We start from the raw sequence: 18890 nt of genomic DNA, 5'->3' as shown, positions 1-18890 counted from the left end.
AGCGGCAAGAAAAACAACAACCATAGCAGATGATGATGCGGAGAGCAGTATTTATGTTTAACCATATTGAAAGGATTGAGTTTTTCTGGTTGGAAAAGACCGCTAGATGCGCGCCGGTACTACCATCCATGTTTACTTCCACAAACACAGAGCACGCTGGCCTGTGACGTCATTGCGTCCTCTACTGTGCATGCGGGACACTTGCGTTGTATGACTGCAGTTAACACAGGAGATCACATACAAGTTGCATATATTTGGAAATATGAACGGCAACACAAATAAATTTCGAATTTCACAAAAAAAATGGAATTGAGCATCAAGGCCTGCACTGTGAACATAGCCAAAGAAAGGACTACTGAGCTGATTGGGAGCAGGTGTGAACAGAGGGGTCTAGAAGGAAGCCAGGAAAAAGGAGACCGACACCAGAGGACAACAGAGGGTCACCAATAAATACCTAAGAACTCAGATATATCCAGAAAACACCAGAAAATAGGAATTAAACCAATAAAACTAGAAAAGAAAGAAAAACATGGATCAAAGTGAAACTGAATACTCAAAAGAAAACTTAACAAAACCAAGACAGTGACATCATTAAAACGTTTTTATTTTCTGTGCTGAGATTAAATGTGTGCGCAGAAAAAAAGCTAATGATAAAACAGCTCGTATATTATTTAGTACTTTTCTAGATTGAGAAAGTCACTCTGTGCTTGTTTTCCTGAGGTCCTTTAGTATCCGCTGTCTAATAAGAATTCTGGATATCAAACACTTTGGCGTTCTTCTCTCAGATGGCACTTTGGAGACGGTGATCACCTATGACCAAGGAGCCAAGTGGCAGCCACTGCGCAGACCCCAGAACAGCAACTGCGACACGGAAACCTCCACCAACAGACCAAACAGAGTGAGAGCCGCTCCTCGTGCTGCAAAATGTCTATTTTGGTGAAGATGTTATCAGCGCTGCCTGTCTTTCTTTCACAGTGCAAACTTTACATATATGCCTCGCACGGCACCGCCATGAAGGTGAAGGTCCCCGTTCTGCCGCTCTCGCAGCCCAACGCGGTTGGTCTCATCCTGGCTCACGGTAGGACAGACACCTACAGCTCCTTCAGTCAGAGCCTTCTGCTCAGTTAGTCGTCACACCGCCTCCCTCCTCTCTCTCTCTACAGGCAGTGTTGGAGATTCAGAGTCTTCTCTTCCTCCTGACGTGTTCGTCTCCGATGATGGGGGCTACTCTTGGCTGCAGGCTCTGAAGGGCCCCCATCATTATGCTATCCTGGACTCTGGAGGGCTGCTGGTAGCTGTGGAGCACACCGACCTACCCATCAACCAGATAAAGTGAGATTTCTATGTTGATTTCTATATGGATTTATTTCAGTCTTTGGATTTTTACCTCCACAATTGTTTATAATTGGCAAGTAATTAGGGGTTGAATAAATCATAGTTTCGGACAATTTTTAAAAACAATTTTGGTAGAAGAGTTAAACTGTTTGGATTATAGTTAAAGCCATCCTAAAATCCACTCAGAAAACATGAAATAAATAACGGTAAAATATTTACCAATATAGACATGTTAGACATAGCTGGAAAGCTTAGATTGTCCCAAATTCAACCACAAAGTTCATTTTATGGACATAGCGAGCACCAAAGCACAATTAAGACAGATATAGCAACATGTCAAAATGTAAACATGACAAATAAGTACTTTCGTACCTTTGAAGGCGTCCAGAAGCCAAATTATAAATCCAGTCTTCAATTGTTTGTACTCCATTCGTCCATAAGGGTCAACAGATTAAATTCCGCATGATTTTTCCATGTTTTTTTTACTGGCTGGAAGAAACAGTTTCCTCCAGTTTCTTCCTGAAGAAACTTGGAAGGTCAAATTTATTAGAAAGTTTTGTTTGTTTTAGTGAATATTTTTGCCTTAACCTCTTTATATCCACCTTATTTCTGGGAAATTCGCCTTTTTTGCATACCAAAATGGAAAAGCAAATAAATGAGGAACTGTAAGCCCAAATTACATGTGTGATACGTTATTTGAAAGCTAACACCTTCTAGTTTCTGAAAATATATACATGAAAATTGATTGAGTAAAACATTCAAGCTGCATTACCCCCAAGCTGCATCAGTTCAAACAAGAGTCAAAATAGTTTTTTTTTATTCTTTAAAATAATAGGTCTTTTTTTGAACAGCAGTAATAAAGACATGCTTGCTTATTGTGGCTGCTTTGTCATGCTACATTTCGACATGCTGCTATAAATATGCTTTGTTGCTCGCTATGTGCATAAAATGAACTAGGCGGTTGAATTGCGGAGAATCTAAGCTTTCCAACGATGTATAACATATTGGTAGACATTTTACCAGTGTAATTTTCATGCATTCTGAGTTATTTGTAAACGCTTTAAAACGGTTTTGAGAGGTTGAGCAGGCCCAAACCCAGTAATAACCTTAATTTTGGGATCCAATATCTATAAACCAGGGTGCTTTAGGGGCATGAATAGCAGAAGAATTTTCCTATCATTTAAAGGTTATTAGTAAATGATCACTTCTGTATTAAATATGTAATACCCTGATGGGTTTTCTCTGGTGGGTCTTCCCCCAGGATGTTTCCTTTATTATATTATATAAATTCCTTTGGATGTCTCCATATGTAGCCTGGTGGATTTAGTGATTGACCTTTCAACGGAACTATCCCGGTGCTGTTAAATATGATCTTTTACCTAGATTTTTCTTCCAATTTCCATCCATCCATCCATCCATCCATCCATCCATCCATCCATCCATCCATCCATCCATCCATCCATCCATCCATCCATCCANGATGGAGCTCAAAGGGCCCGGGCCTGCATATGGCAGCCTCGTTTCTGTCAGCGAGCCCCAGGGCAGCTGTGGCTACAATGTAGTTTGCCACCATCAGTGTGTCAGTGAATGGGGGAATAACTAAATCACATGCGTAGCTCATACAATGATCCACCCAGAAAAAAAACATCCTCAGCTATTCCCTTAAACAAAGAGCCTTGTCATTTCCCCAAAACCTTTTTTCTGACGCTTTACAACTTTTATCCTAAGATCCAAGACTTTATCCTTAAGACTTTTTTTCTTGAGACCTGAGGATCTTTTGTCAGGGTCTGGTTGAGGTTTTGAGGACCCAAATGCAGAGGCAAGGAGGCAGAGGTGAGTTCTTGAAGATTTAATTAAATAACTGAGGCAAAAACCAAAGAACAAAATACAAGCAACCAAAAACCAGACTACTACAGGGGAAAACACACTTGGGGAGCCAGGAAAAGAGTCTGAACAACACAGATCTGATTTTTTTCCAATGCGACCCAGGCCACTTGAATGCTGAATCCGTTACAAATCCAATCTTTTCAAATGGCACGTGCATCTGAACGTCCAGGATGCATTCATCTGACCTGAACGCCATTAATACCCGATAAAGGTCACTATTCTGTGTCTTGCTATGAAGTAGCGGCAAGAAAAACAACAACCATAGCAGATGATGATGCGGAGAGCAGTATTTATGTTTAACCATATTGAAAGGATTGAGTTTTTCTGGTTGGAAAAGACCGCTAGATGCGCGCCGGTACTACCATCCATGTTTACTTCCACAAACACAGAGCACGCTGGCCTGTGACGTCATTGCGTCCTCTACTGTGCATGCGGGACACTTGCGTTGTATGACTGCAGTTAACACAGGAGATCACATACAAGTTGCATATATTTGGAAATATGAACGGCAACACAAATAAATTTCGAATTTCACAAAAAAAATGGAATTGAGCATCAAGGCCTGCACTGTGAACATAGCCAAAGAAAGGACTACTGAGCTGATTGGGAGCAGGTGTGAACAGAGGGGTCTAGAAGGAAGCCAGGAAAAAGGAGACCGACACCAGAGGACAACAGAGGGTCACCAATAAATACCTAAGAACTCAGATATATCCAGAAAACACCAGAAAATAGGAATTAAACCAATAAAACTAGAAAAGAAAGAAAAACATGGATCAAAGTGAAACTGAATACTCAAAAGAAAACTTAACAAAACCAAGACAGTGACATCATTAAAACGTTTTTATTTTCTGTGCTGAGATTAAATGTGTGCGCAGAAAAAAAGCTAATGATAAAACAGCTCGTATATTATTTAGTACTTTTCTAGATTGAGAAAGTCACTCTGTGCTTGTTTTCCTGAGGTCCTTTAGTATCCGCTGTCTAATAAGAATTCTGGATATCAAACACTTTGGCGTTCTTCTCTCAGATGGCACTTTGGAGACGGTGATCACCTATGACCAAGGAGCCAAGTGGCAGCCACTGCGCAGACCCCAGAACAGCAACTGCGACACGGAAACCTCCACCAACAGACCAAACAGAGTGAGAGCCGCTCCTCGTGCTGCAAAATGTCTATTTTGGTGAAGATGTTATCAGCGCTGCCTGTCTTTCTTTCACAGTGCAAACTTTACATATATGCCTCGCACGGCACCGCCATGAAGGTGAAGGTCCCCGTTCTGCCGCTCTCGCAGCCCAACGCGGTTGGTCTCATCCTGGCTCACGGTAGGACAGACACCTACAGCTCCTTCAGTCAGAGCCTTCTGCTCAGTTAGTCGTCACACCGCCTCCCTCCTCTCTCTCTCTACAGGCAGTGTTGGAGATTCAGAGTCTTCTCTTCCTCCTGACGTGTTCGTCTCCGATGATGGGGGCTACTCTTGGCTGCAGGCTCTGAAGGGCCCCCATCATTATGCTATCCTGGACTCTGGAGGGCTGCTGGTAGCTGTGGAGCACACCGACCTACCCATCAACCAGATAAAGTGAGATTTCTATGTTGATTTCTATATGGATTTATTTCAGTCTTTTGATTTTTACCTCCACAATTGTTATAATTAGCAAGTAATTAGGGGTTGAATAAATCATAGTTTCACACAATTTTTAAAAACAATTTTGGTAGAAGAGTTAAACTGTTTGGATTATAGTTAAAGCCCTCCTAAAACACTCAGAACCCACTCAGAAAACATGAAAATAATAACAGTAAAATATTTACCAATATAGACATGTTAGACATCGCTGGAAAGCTTAGATTGTCTCAAATTCAACCACCAAGTTCATTTTATGGACATAGCGAGCACCAAAGCACAATTAAGACAGATATAGCAACATGTCAAAATGTAAACATGACAAATAAGTACTTTCGTACCTTTTAAGGCGTCCAGAAGCCAAATTATAAATCCAATCTTCAATTGTTTGTACTCCATTCGTCCATAAGGGTCAACAGATTAAAAGTAATCCAGAATATTCTTAATAAAAATATTCCATGATGAGAAAAAAGACACATAACGTCAGATTTTTGATGTCATAAAAGTTAGCCGGTCATAGCTAATGCTTCGGATGTTGCTAGTTAGACTTTATTCCTCAAACATTTGTCTGCGATGTCTCCTTGCTCCTTCCCTGTCAGCCAATGATGCACAGTAGTTATTCCCTTAATTAAAAGGTTTATATTTATTTTTTAATGGAGAACGTTTTCACAGTTCAACAATGAATAAGTGGAAAAATACTTGCTTCATAAATGTTTTGTGGCCATCAAAAACCTTTAGTGTTATTCTATGGTTTAAATAGTTGAGTAAAAGCTTTTGGCACAATCTGGCACATTTGGAGAGGTTTCAAGACGCTGGTGAAGCCAAAAGACACATTTTCTACCTAGAGGTCTGACATTTTCTGCAGTGGGGGTTGACAAGATGTAGAACAAATGTAATACAATTAGACACGCTATTCTCAAGCATGTTCTCTGTTCCTGCTGTTCAAAAAGACCTATTATTTAAGAGAAGAAAAACCCCCAACTTTGAGTCATGTTTGAACTGATACTGTTTTAGTCAAACTATTTTCATATTTTCAGAAACTAGAAGGTGTTAGCTTCCCAATGATGTATCGCACATATAATTTGGACTTACAGTTCCTGGGTTATTTGCTTTTCCATTTGGGTATGGAAAGCAAATAACCCAAAATTAGGTGGTTTTTAAGAGGTTAAAAAAGCCTTTCTCTAGTGGGCCAGGAATTAATTTAGGACTGAAGTTTTAATTAGGTTTTGATCTGGATTATTTTGTTGTGTTTTTTGTTAGATATCTGATTTATGTGTAAAACTTTCACACTCATCCTGTCTTCCCAGGTAAACTGAAAATATTTTACCGCCACTGGACATTCATATTCAAGGAGAATAAAGAAACAGTTGGAACTGTATTTCAGTCATTTGCAGCGTAGTGGCTGCATCATGCTGTGGGGATGCGTCAAACCACAGTTTACTAGAACTATATTGCTTGCAAGTCTTTTCAGTTGTCTCTGAATATGTAGAGATTGATTTTTTATTTTTCAATTTTTCATGTATATAAAGAAAGAACACAAGTGAGGGTCTTTGGCATATAAAATATAGAAATAAACATGATTTGCATCATCTCACGGTCCGGAGTTACAACTGATTGGCTTCCAGATCACAAGTGACAGCTTTTATGAGTCTTTAAATATATGACTACTGAATTTTTTTTTAGAGTCTCTCTCCTTCTGGAGACGCAGTGAAAAAGAGTCAAAGTCTCCTCCAGGGTTTACTGCTGGATCGTTGCCCCGCCCAATACTGGTATCGCTGCAACACTAGTTGCATTGACAGTGATGGAGCTGTTGTAACTCATGGATATTGTTTAAACTGAATGATCTTGAAGCAATGGCTGTTTGTAACTTCCTGCTGGCCTGGCAGTTAAACTGTTAGACGAGTCTTATGTCTTTTGCAGGACTGTCAAGAATTTAGCTTCATCCCTCTTCTCATCTAGTCTTACTGAGCTTTCCTGGCCCATCCAAAGAAAAGCTTTACCCGAAGCTGAAAAACTTCATCATGCCATTATTAGTTGCTCTTGTCTTTATTTGGGACTGAGGTGTTGATTATAAATGTGTGCCGCACTTTTCAGAATTTGATTTGAGAAAAAAAAAGTTTTAATCATATTCCTTCCACGTTAATGATTGCATTAATTTGTCTTCCTGTTATATATAAAACAGGTATAGTAAAGTATGTTCTTTTTCCGGGTGGATCATCTAAATAAGTGGTCCGCCTAATTGTCAATCATTCTGGTGATATATTTATGTAGGGCTGTCCTACGTGCTCGTCCCCATTTTCACTTACTGATGGTGAGTCTAATGTAGTAGAAAAATGCAATTCTTTTGGAAAGTAAACTTGTATGAGCGATGCAAACAGCATCCTTTCAACAGAACGTGCAAGAGCCCATTTTTCCTCGTGCACGCTCTCGCACGCGTTTGATAGGCGTTCCCTCTGGGGAGCGGGTACAGGGTTGTGCATGTGCATTTTTATTTTTTAAGGTGGGGAGGGCGGGTCTTTTCAAAAATGTGCGAAAATCCTCCACTATATCTTTAATACCATACCATACCATACCAACTTTATTTATGAAGCACTTTATGCACCGGACAGGACCAAAGTGCTGTACACAATCATAAAATACAATAAAATTATAAAATAGAGAAAAAACGAGTGTAATATACATATTAGTATACAAAAAGAATAAAACAAAGTAAAACCTCTCAAATTGTGCTAAAAGCCAAGGATTTGTTTTGTTTCCAGCTGAGGCACCAATGTCCAGCAATGTTTGGCGATCATACACAATCAGAGAGTTTACATTTGTAATAAAATGAAAACCTGACAGGAGACAGAAACAAAACAGGAGGAGAGTCAGACGGCAAGCCTCAAACACTGGCGCCATCTTCCCAATACATTTGCTTTTGTGTTGGTATTTTAAGGAAGTGTGGAAAATGTTTGAAACTCTACTCGCTCCGTTTCAGGTTTTCCACAGATGAGGGTCAATGCTGGCACACGTTTAACTTCACCAACGACCCGCTTTACTTCAGCGGCATGGACAGCGAGCCTGGCGCTCGCTCCACCAACGTCAGCCTTTGGGGCCACAGGAACGATCACACTAAGTGGGTGGTGATCACTGTAGACTTCAGGAAGCTCCTCACCAGAGACTGTGAGTATAGTTGAGAGACATCAGTGATGTTGAATCACATGTGTGCTTAAACTGGATTTTGTTGTGCAGGCAATGAAGGGGACTATGAAGAGTGGCTGGCCCACTCTGCAGACCCCAGTGGATCCAACATTGGCTGCGTAATGGGCTATAAAGAGACCTTTCTACGTCTGAGAAAGGATTCGGTGTGCTGGAACGGGAGAGACTTCGCAGTTACCAAGAAGCAGACACGCTGTCCGTGCTCGGTGGCAGATTATTATTGGTTTGTCCTTTTCTTTCCAGCCCCCTCAACTAAATAAGACTGTACAAGAATAAATTGTAACTTTCTATTTATGATATTTCTGTAAAGAAATCAGGGTGCAACTAACAATTATTTTGCAAATCAATGAATCCGTTGATGGTTTTTTCGATCAATCAATTAATAAAGTAAAAGGTTCCTTAAGGAAGATTTTTTACGAGATTAAACCAGGGGAAAGTAAAACTTTTCCACTTGAGGAGTTCTCGATAGAGCATATTGACAGAAGAAAACTTTTTTTTTTTGTCTCTATACTCCAATTAATGATTAATCGATTAATTAGTAATCAATTAGTTACAATTATTTCAATAATTAACCATGATTTATCAGATAAATTGTTTCAGCCCTAAAAGAAATACAAACAAATTATTTTGGGTAAAGAAGATTTGCAATTTTTCCACTATGTCAGACTCACCACTGGTAGGTATAAATAGGGACGAGCATGTAGGACGGCCTTATGTAAACATATCACTAGAATGATTGACATTTAGGAGGACCACTTATTTTGATGATCCGCCTGGAAAAAAGAACATCCTCCACTATAGCTTTAAGCTATATTATTTGACTTAATTTTCAGAAAATAAAAGTTTCATGACAAATGTACCACTTTGAAAAATTATGTTTTGATTGACATAAATTAGGAAACTGCAAGAAAAAAAAAGTGGAATTCCCAAACTTACCAAAACAAGGCTGAACTAGTAGCTAAGGTAACTGAGTTGGGTAGAAGATCACTAAAAAGCAGCTTGTTGTCACTGAACCTCCATTGCAACCATGTATTTTAAGGTTTTAGTCAACAGCTTTTTACAGATGTACCAGTTTGTTTTGTTTTTGAGTAATTAAATGTTTTCCCCTGCAGTGACTTTGGTTACTACCGGCCTGAAAACAGCTCAGAGTGTGTGGAGCAGGAGGAGATGATAAGCCGTGCTTTGGAGTTCTGTTTAAACGGGACCACTGAGCAGCTGCAGACCACTGGGTGAGGATGCCGCTCACCATATCTTCACCTCCATTTGAAACTCAGCCTCGGTTTCTGTTACCGTAGCAACATTCTCCCCAGAGCTAACCTGGGTGGGCGCAGGTTTTTCCTCAATAAACTGTCCTCTGCCTCTGCCAGTTTTGATATTTCATTTGATCTTTTTATTCCATTTGGAAAGAATTTATCAACTTTTTTCATCTATCAGAAATCTTTATTGTTATGATGAAATTTTTTGCAGTCATAAACTTTTTGAATCATAGTTTGTTATTTTAATGTTTGTTAATGAAGCCACAATTTGGCTACCAATTCTAAAAAGACATCTGAACTTTTTGCAAGTCCTTTTTTTAACTTTGCAGTGTTTGATGTTTTAAGAACAAGCCTGTCCTCTGGGCACATTTTACATGCTAGTTTGTTTACATACCATAATCCTTTGGTTTTAAACTTTTCTTGGTGGTTAGTTAATCTAACAAAAGCTAGTGGCAGCAAACCATATTGCGATAAACAAACTACAATTCTTTAAGTCATAAAACTACCTAAAAAGTGTAATTATTTTCTGTTAATTTTGCTAAATAACTGAATATTGCATTGCCTTCACTATGTTTTGATGACCTTTTAAAATTGGTAATTTTTCAGTTAATTTCGACTATTGGAAGTTAATAGTCTAGTTCCCCTAGTGGTTAAAAGTTTCACAGTGTTGCTTTGATATTCTAACATTTACCTAAAGCATTTTTTCTAAACAGTCAGGAGGAAGAAAGTTTTTTTTTTTCCTTTGGCTCAGTTACTACCTTAAGTTGTCCTGTTTTTTTCTCATCTAAAATCTGTGTGTTACTCATCTTCAAATTGAAGCTACCGGAAGATTCCTGGGAATCAGTGTGAGGGAGGTTTTCAGCCGGAAAGAAAGGAAATTGACTTACAAAGGTTGTGCACCAGCGACGCCCTTCTTCCCAAAACTCAGGTGAGTTTTTCTTAGTCCTAGAGAGCAAGCCGCCTGCAAGGTTACATGCACAGGAAACTGTGATCTGCTCATTCGGATGATCTGCTCTCTCTACTGTCAGCAGTAAATAACTACACCTATTCAACACAGGCGGGCGGTGTTAACCACTCACTGACATGGCATGTAAAACATAGAGACATTAGCCCCATTTACACTATCGGTCTGAGCGCGGTAACCGAGATAACTGTTGAGTGTAATTAGCACACACAACGTAACTGCGCTAAACTGGTACTAGTTCATCAGTAGGGCTCGGCGCAGTTCAGTTCTGGCTCAGTTATCTGACAACAATGGCTATGTTCACACTGCAGGCCTTGATGCTCAATTCCGATTTCTTTGTGAAATTAAATTTTTTTTGCGTTGCTGTTCATATTTCCAAATATATGCGACTTGTATGTGATCTCCTGTGTGAACTGCAGTCATACAACGCAAGTGTCCCGCATGCGCAGTAGAGGATGCAATGATGTCACAGGCCAGCGTGCGGATGGTAGTGCCGGTGCGCATCTAGCAGTCTTTTCCAATCATAAAAACTCAATCTTTTCCAGATGAAAACAATGATTTCCAGTAAAGATGCTGCTTAGCAGTGTGATGAACCTCAACGTCTGTCTTAGTTTCCTGCGTCGGTAAGCCCTGACTAAACTATCGCTTGTCGTATCCACTTCCTTTTGGGAGGTGGATACGACCAAATTCACCAAAGGCTGCCTTCTTCGCCTGACTCTCCGCAAACTTCCTGAATGTAAGAGGCCCGGCCATGTTGATTTGCTTGTTAACCTCTAGAGAGCAGTAGTACCGTAGATCTAGCTAGCATGGAGCAAAATGGTCATAAGGACCCGAGCTCGGCACGGTTGACTGATCTAAGCTCGGCACGGATCAGTTTTCAGAGGGTAGTGTAAATGGGACCATAGATTATTGTGCAACAGAATTAAAATAGCCTCTCTATTCTAACTTGCAAAGCACAAAAAGCTACTTCATTATGGATACAATGTTTTCCATTATTGCTGTAGCCAAAGGATATATTTTATGTATGGTAATTCAAAGAAAAAAAAGACAATCCAGAAATGGAACTTTGACAAACTTCTTCATCAAAAAGGTTTTGGAAGTAACTTTTCAGTTTCCCCAGATTTTATTTATTTATTTATTTATTTATTTATTTATTTATTTATTTATTTATTTATTTATTTATTTATTTATTTATGTTATTTCTTTTACAAATTGTTTTTTTTTTTTTTCTTTTTTGACATTTCTTTACAAACGAAATTTTCACATTTCTTTTTTTTTTCCCATGTAGTTTAATGAATCATATCTTTTCAAATTGCGCTTTGGTATTAGTCAATGTGCTCTTGACGCACACATTTAACCAACAAAAAGTTGTTGCTAACCTTAATGGTGACCAGGAGAGAGAGAGAACAGCTGTTAGCCTGAATATGCTTTCTTAGCATTACCAAATGCAACTAGGAAAAAAAACAGTAGAGGTGGGTTTTCCTGAAAAGTAATTAATCACAGGCAGTTTAGTTTCTCATGTTGGTTCCACCCTCAAAGTGATAAAAGTGAACATGAGCGCACATAAACCAGTCCTCATGATAGAAGTAGAGAATCTACAGGAGCATAAAAAGCAAGAGAGCGCAGAGAAGGAGCATGAAGTCATGCTGGCGACATATTGAGGCTCCAGGGTGGTGCTGAATCCTGACTCATGAAACATTCAAGTCAGCATGAAGATTGGTGTGTTTGTTTTAGATAAAATTGCTCATATAAGCATTTAATATACCCATGTGCAGAATTCTGACTTCCTTCATATCCCTCTGGGATCACATCACAATAATAGAAAAAATCGTCTTGTGACCTCCCACTTAGTGTTTTGTGAACCCCCCCTCCTCAGAGGCTGCAGACCCTCGCTGTGGGAACCTCTGAGGAGGAAAATAAATCTTCAAAGTTCACTGTTAAGAGAACCTTAGGACATAGAGGCCTCTTTGTTTGCCCACTCTCCATAGCAGTCATTTATATTAGGATTAGGAAGATACAGGATGGTAAAGGGTGTAAAAAACAGAAAAAGCTGAGATGACTGTGGAATCACCAAGTCTCCATAGCAACCATTTATATTACAAATAATACAGTACAGTGCTATGATGGTATGCCATAATGCATAATGTTTTATGTTGTTTTACATTTGTTCTTTTAAAGCTTTTAACCTTTTTTTTTTCACATAAAACAACAGACTGGCAGTGGTTCGACCAGCACTGCTATCACAGTGGTGGTTGTCATGGCGATTCTTCTGATGAGTGCCATTGCAGGTGTTTGGCTGGTCAAGAAGTACGTCTGCGGAGGACGGTCAGTTTTTCTCATCTGGTCACCCATGACCTCAGCATTGTGCGCATTCCTCTTGTTGTTCCTCTAACTGATGGTGCCATGTTTTCTCACCAGGTTCCTTGTGCACCGATACTCTGTCATGAGGGAACAAGTGGAAGCAAACAAAATAGAGGGAGTGGATGATGTTGACACTAACTACATGGAGACAGAGAAAACACATTTTAATGATGATTCAGATCAAGTGAGTAAAATAACATGAAGATAGATGGAAATATATCCACATGACAATATGGTCTCTTTTTACAATCTGTATGGATAGAACTCTAATAATTTGACAATTTTTTTATCTTAACTAATCTATTAAAGATCTGAAAGATGAACCTCAACTTAAGTCTGTTATAGCACCAAACGAGATTCATTAAGAATTACCCTGTATTTAGCTCCAACTGTGACCAGTCTCATGGTTGGTGCAGAAAAATTAAGTCCCCACAGCATGATGCTGCCTCTGCCAAATTCCACTACACCCACCCACACTGTTTTTAGGAGGACCTGCACTGTTAGATTTGTTGTCAGCCCGTAAACAAACCGCCTTGTGTAGGAGGTACTCGTCAGCAGAGAGCAGCAGCCCGTTGGTTCTTCCTTGGTGTCGTAGTTAGCTTGTCGCAGGTATGACACAGATGTTTTTGATTTATGCCCAATATTGAAGCATGGTTTGCACTATGTTATTCCACGCCACAACGCAAGAGGGCCGATCAGGAACTAGCTGTGGGTCTAGATACGGCCAAGCGGTGAGGAAGTGGGGGCAAGTTTGTGCAACAATGGAGTGACATGAGGGCGAAAAAGAGTGGGGATCCAGGTGGAAAAAGGGTCCCAGCGTTAACTGTGACACCTGGTTTCTGAGTATAAACCAGCCTTTAGCCAAAAGCATAACATAGATGCAGTAACCCCTTTTTAACCAGAGGAGGGAGCCAAACAGTCATTTTTTTTGTGCCTGTGTTTGTTTTTGTTTTTTACACAAAAGGGGAATCAAATTGTCCAAATAAGGCCTCAGACATGCAGACAAAACAAGATGAGATCTATTTATGTATTTATATACACGGTTAAATATCAGTAAAAAAGTTAATTTAGAGGTAAGTAACTTTAACTTAACATAACTGCAGTATCCTCCTCCCCAATTCTTCGTTTGCACTAGATTTTATTTTTGGGTATCAGACAAAACAGATCCACATCACACCTTTTAGACTTTTAGGTATAAAGAAAGGGAAACTTTGCTAATATCAAAGCTTGGTTACCCGGTTTGTTTCTCTTTATAGGATCTCTTGGAATAAAGCTGGTCCACATAAAGGCTTTTATGATGGTTTGGGGATTCCTTTCCTCCAACATCTGTTTTTCACCCCTCACTGCCCCCTGGTGGATGGATGTCCCTGCAGCAAAAAGTGCTAATATGTTGAGCTTTTATATAACTTTTGGCTTCTTCATAATTGTGAGAGCTGGTGTTGGACAGAGAAAACCCCTTTGGACCAGTGGACCTATCCGGATATTTAAGGGAGCAGCCAAGCAACAGAACATGTTTTATAAGCAGCATTAAACATTCAGAGCGCTATCCTGCTGTTATTTTAGTACTTTGTAAATGTAAAAACTGCCAGATGCTTGTCACCACCTTCTGGAATTTCTTAAAAGCTGGATGTTATTGTTTTTTCATAGGGATTTCTATTTTAAAGACAATGTTATCTGTATTTTCTCATTTAATCCTCACTTGTATTTATTGGATTTAAGTCACGTTTTTATTGCTCACCCCAACTGTTGAAAAGTAAGCTAAATATTTTAGTCTATTTGCAGCAAGAGAGGCAACTAGCTTCAATGAGTCTAATTCAAAACTGAGAATTTTATTGAGTATAGGTAAATTTGTGCTTCAGTTAAATCAAACATTTGGCCAAACGAATGTTAAAGTGACCTAAAACCATCAGTCCTGGGAACACATTAATTTTATCATTATAAATCATATAAACTATTATTGCTCCTTTAAGTAAAACGAAATATGCTCATATTCACTTTTGGGGACATTTTATAAAAATGTTGTCTCGAAGAAAAGATTGGTATAATAGTTAGAGTAAAATATATATCCTGAAAGCTCTCAAAAAGAATTTTTACAAAGCTGCTTCTAATGGATGATCCTGAGATTTTTATATTAACAATTGTGTAATAATGACCCCTCTGGAAATAATTGCATGTAACAGTTTATTTAAACACTTTAAAAATTTGAGTAATCACCTACTGACAGCTACTTTAGACGTCCAACTTAAACGTCCAGGTTAGATACTGTATATTTTCAAGGTCTTTTGTACATGTGTACCCTTCTTTTTTAAAATGGTTCACCTGCATATGCTGGAACCATGTCTGCAGCATTTGTCTCTGAAACATTTTACCTTGAATTTATCCAACCAATTGTTTCCTTTTACCTTTTTAATTGTGAGTGAAATATAAACACAATATTATATCCATTCATTCATTCAGCTGTTTCTAAACACAGCACCCTCTACAGTTATTGGCACGTTTGACTAAGAATTTAAAAATATTTGTGTTTCTTTGCAGAAGCATAATCTAATTCTTAATATTGAAAAGTGGCCCCTTGGTTGTTTATTTAGCTTGGAGAAAGATAATCATTTTAATTAAAATTATTCATGCCAAAATTACTGTCAATGCAAAGATTACCATACAGCAGATTTAACTGAAGCATCGCCGTGATTTATGCCTCACTTTTAAAGCTTTTCAAAGATGTTAGGAACAGTAAATTGGAACTTTTCTTTCCATTGAGTAGAAATATGACGTTACACCGAGTTCCACTACAACAGGCCAATCTATTGAAACAGACTTTTCTTAAACTCATTTTTTTAAGCTTTCTATTAGAAAAAATGCTTTTGGGCATGCAGGTGGTGCAGCGGTTAGCGCGCATGACCCGTGTACGGAGGCATTAGTCCTTGACGCGACCAACCTGGGTTCGAATCCGACCTGTGGTCCTTTCCCGCATTTCTCTACCTCTCTTTCTCATATCCCCTTTCCTGTCAGCCTTAAATGATTCACTAGTGCTGCAAAAAACAAAAAAAAATAAAGAAAATTTGCTTTGGCAAAATAACATTTTATTATAAACTGAGTGGAACAGAAGCATATTTTAAGGTATACATTATTTTCATACGTTAATCAGTTTGTTCAGGATCTTAGTAATCTCTGAGTTCCCAGGTGTAAATTGAAAAAATGCTGAGCTTCATTAGTAGGGATATATAGACTTACCTTAATAAGCTGTATCTGCAGTCAGAGCAATAATGACAAAAATGTTAGAATGTAAAAGAAGTCTGTCTGAGGATCTAATTATATCTTGGCACCACACACAGGGAGAAGGAATAAAAATATAAACTCCAAAGCTCACATGTGAGAACACATTTTTCAACACTATTTATTCATCTCTACAGGAGCCGACAAAAAGTATAGAGGGTGTTATTGGATTTAAAAAGTTTATAAGTGTAGAAGTTGATATGTAATTAATGGGACAGTTCTTAAACAGATTAAAAAGATTTTTCATACATGAACAAATAATGCTACACATTATGCTCACTAGAATGTTTTTTTTCTTTACCCTTTTGTGGGAGGTGACAATCTGAACTTAAATGTTAACTTTAAGGATATAAAATGTGCTTCCTTTTCTTTTTTCTTCTTCTGCTCGCATGGTGAGAAATGAAAGACTTGAATTGTTGCCAAAGCACTTTGATTGTGAGTTTTTCTGATGTTTCGGGTGAAGTTAAAAAGACTTAACCCAGTTTTAGCCTACTTAGCATTTCATGGACAATAATGCTAATACAAACTTGAACTCATACCTTTGTCCTGATGAAGTCAAAGCAGGTACTAAAAAAATCTACGTATTTGATGTTAAATGTGGAGGAATCCAACATCACTTAAGTTGTACTTTTTACAGTCATTAGAACTCCTTTATGTTTGCTTTTCTGCTGGCTTGTTATAATTAGATTTCATTGTGTTTTAGTTGATTAACTGATTCTGATTTTTTTTTTCTGTACACTTGTTGCATATGTTTTGTTTTTTTTTTTGCTTGTAAAACGTGGAACATTAGTCAAACACACAGGGTTCTACAGTCAACATTTGTATTAGCTAGCAGAGGCATTTAATCCCAGTAAATAAGCTACACAGTGCTAAGCAGGCCTGATACTGAGGGATTTTCTCAAAATACGTCGGCTTTCTGCAAGCAAATCAAAAATGCCCGATACGTCCTAATTTACTCCATGGTCAGTGAGAGTAAACCCAGCTATTTACTGGACTGAGTGTGACTTTTATTTTGCACTGTATTCAGATCTGTGAAAGTTTTGAAATGATTGTACAGCTGACATTCTGACCGAGAGGTGTTTCCCATCATGATTTCCTCACTGCTGGGATGTTAAGAGGTCTCTGGGTTGAACTGTGGTACAGATGTTTTGTATCAGTTTTTGCATTTATGGATTAAAAAAACAAAAAAACGTGTGTATGCTTGATTTTTTTAAATTATGCTTTTTTTGTTAGTGTATTTAAAAACATTTATATAACATATATTATTAAGTGTCTATTATATATGTTTATTTCTGAAGCTCTTGGGCAATCTTTAAAAGTATGAACTCTAATGTGGGATAAAGAACAAAGAAAAATGTCAGAATTTCCATATTTTATTCATATGATAAAGCACCTTTTTTAATGTTAGCATTATTTATATTCTTGTTTAACCAATGTCTACATCTAGCTTAAAGATCAGCCTTATTGGTTGTGTGGGAGTAGGATGCACTTTGTTTCTCCTGAGCAATGGTAAATAGTATGTAGTAGACTAAATAAATACACAGAAGAGGCTATTTTTTTATAATGAAATTGTAAAATGTAAGGCGGGCTGCTCAGTGGTGCAGTGGGTAGAACTGTTGCCTTGCAGCAAAAAGGTTGGATTCATGGCAGGGGTCTTTCTGCATGGAGTTTGCATGTTCTCCCTGAGCATGCGTGGGTTCTTTTCGGGTACTCCGGCTTCCTCCCACAGTCCAAAAATATGACTGTTAGGTTAATTGGCTTTTCTAAATTCTCCTTAGGTGTGAGTTAGCTGGGGATTGGCACCAGCAATCCAACTGGGGATAAGCGTGACGGAAAATAGATGGATGTAAAATGTAGCATGAATTTAAATACAAGCATAATTACTCTGATACCCCCCGATTAGATCTAATACCAACTTTTCCCTTCAGAGTCAACCTAAGTAATAAAATAAACATGGCTTCAACATAAACCAACTGACTGAAACAGGTCAATGATGTCACCAGTTATGTCCAACAGACTTGGTAACTATGGAGGAACTACAGAGATTCACAGTTTGTTGGAGAAATCCATTTACATAACCATTAATATTTTTGATTTAAAAAAATAGGAATATAATGAAGTGTGTATTATGTATGCTCTAAAAATCTGGCCTTGATGGCAAGACGAAAGCCATAAAAAGTTTTCTGTACTTTTCACCAGCCATTAAGGTGGAAACAAAAGACACAGGTATTTTTTGTGCAATGTTCATATGGAAATTATTCTATTGCCTCTAAGAATGGATTTTAGGGGGTCTTTGCGTGCATGTAAACTTTACCAAAAGGTGTCCCAGAGGCCCCTAAAATGAGTTGGGGAAAACAGGTAGATCTCCTCAAATCATGAAAAATAATGTCTCTTGGATGTATGCTCCAAAACCCACTGGAAGTCGGCCATTTTGGGTCATGTCGAAATGATGTTGAAAGATTTGGTATAAGGTTGAACTGGTAACATCCATTTTTGGACATTCTTTCTATGAGGAGGGATAGAGAAGGTGGCTATTTATTTACTGCATATCCTCTTCAAAACCTCATTTTGAATCTCCATCCATTTTTATAAAATATGCTTTTAAATGAAAAAAATATATATTATTCTTAAATTATTAATCAAGGGATACCGTAAATCCTCTAATATCGGTCTGTATTCCATTAGCAGCCGGTGTCGTGCCAAGGTAGTTATCCCTGCGAAAATTTGTATCCCCTCGTCGGGAGTAGAAAGAACAACCCGTGTTAACTCCGCCTCAATTCCAACGTGCAGAACTTGAAATTTGAAAGCTTTTACGTGTATGAAAGTTGAGCTTTACTGTTTTATTCTTTACTTCACATGTTATAGCAGACTATCGCCAGTGATATTGATTTAAAACTAATAATAAAACAAACGTTTGCTTGAAAGATGCTCGCTGACAGCAGTGTCTACTCTTTCCTCTGAAAGCAAACAGATCCTTGTTCTTTTCCTCACGTTCATTAAAAA

At 38.3% G+C, this 18890-nt stretch overlaps 1 protein-coding gene across 1 annotated transcript in view; it reads left to right on the top strand.

Moving 5' to 3' along the window:
- The window catches only part of LOC107083332 (sortilin-like), a 40276-nt gene extending 26070 nt beyond the window's left edge, over window positions 1–14206 (top strand). Inside the window, exons 11-20 of the mRNA XM_015372470.1 lie at window positions 786–898; window positions 976–1078; window positions 1164–1332; window positions 7813–7997; window positions 8067–8256; window positions 9146–9262; window positions 10109–10217; window positions 12466–12578; window positions 12672–12798; window positions 13871–14206. Of these exons, the coding sequence (XP_015227956.1) occupies window positions 786–898; window positions 976–1078; window positions 1164–1332; window positions 7813–7997; window positions 8067–8256; window positions 9146–9262; window positions 10109–10217; window positions 12466–12578; window positions 12672–12798; window positions 13871–13885 (1241 nt within the window). The 3' untranslated portion in view covers window positions 13886–14206. The remainder of the gene's footprint in view (window positions 1–785; window positions 899–975; window positions 1079–1163; window positions 1333–7812; window positions 7998–8066; window positions 8257–9145; window positions 9263–10108; window positions 10218–12465; window positions 12579–12671; window positions 12799–13870) is intronic.
- The last annotated feature ends 4684 nt before the right edge of the window (window positions 14207–18890 follow it).

This window comes from Cyprinodon variegatus, unplaced genomic scaffold, assembly GCF_000732505.1.
Source record: "Cyprinodon variegatus isolate N-32 unplaced genomic scaffold, C_variegatus-1.0 Scaffold72, whole genome shotgun sequence".
In the NCBI taxonomy this organism is placed as follows: domain Eukaryota; kingdom Metazoa; phylum Chordata; class Actinopteri; order Cyprinodontiformes; family Cyprinodontidae; genus Cyprinodon; species Cyprinodon variegatus.
This window is presented reverse-complemented; position numbering and strand designations above follow the sequence as displayed.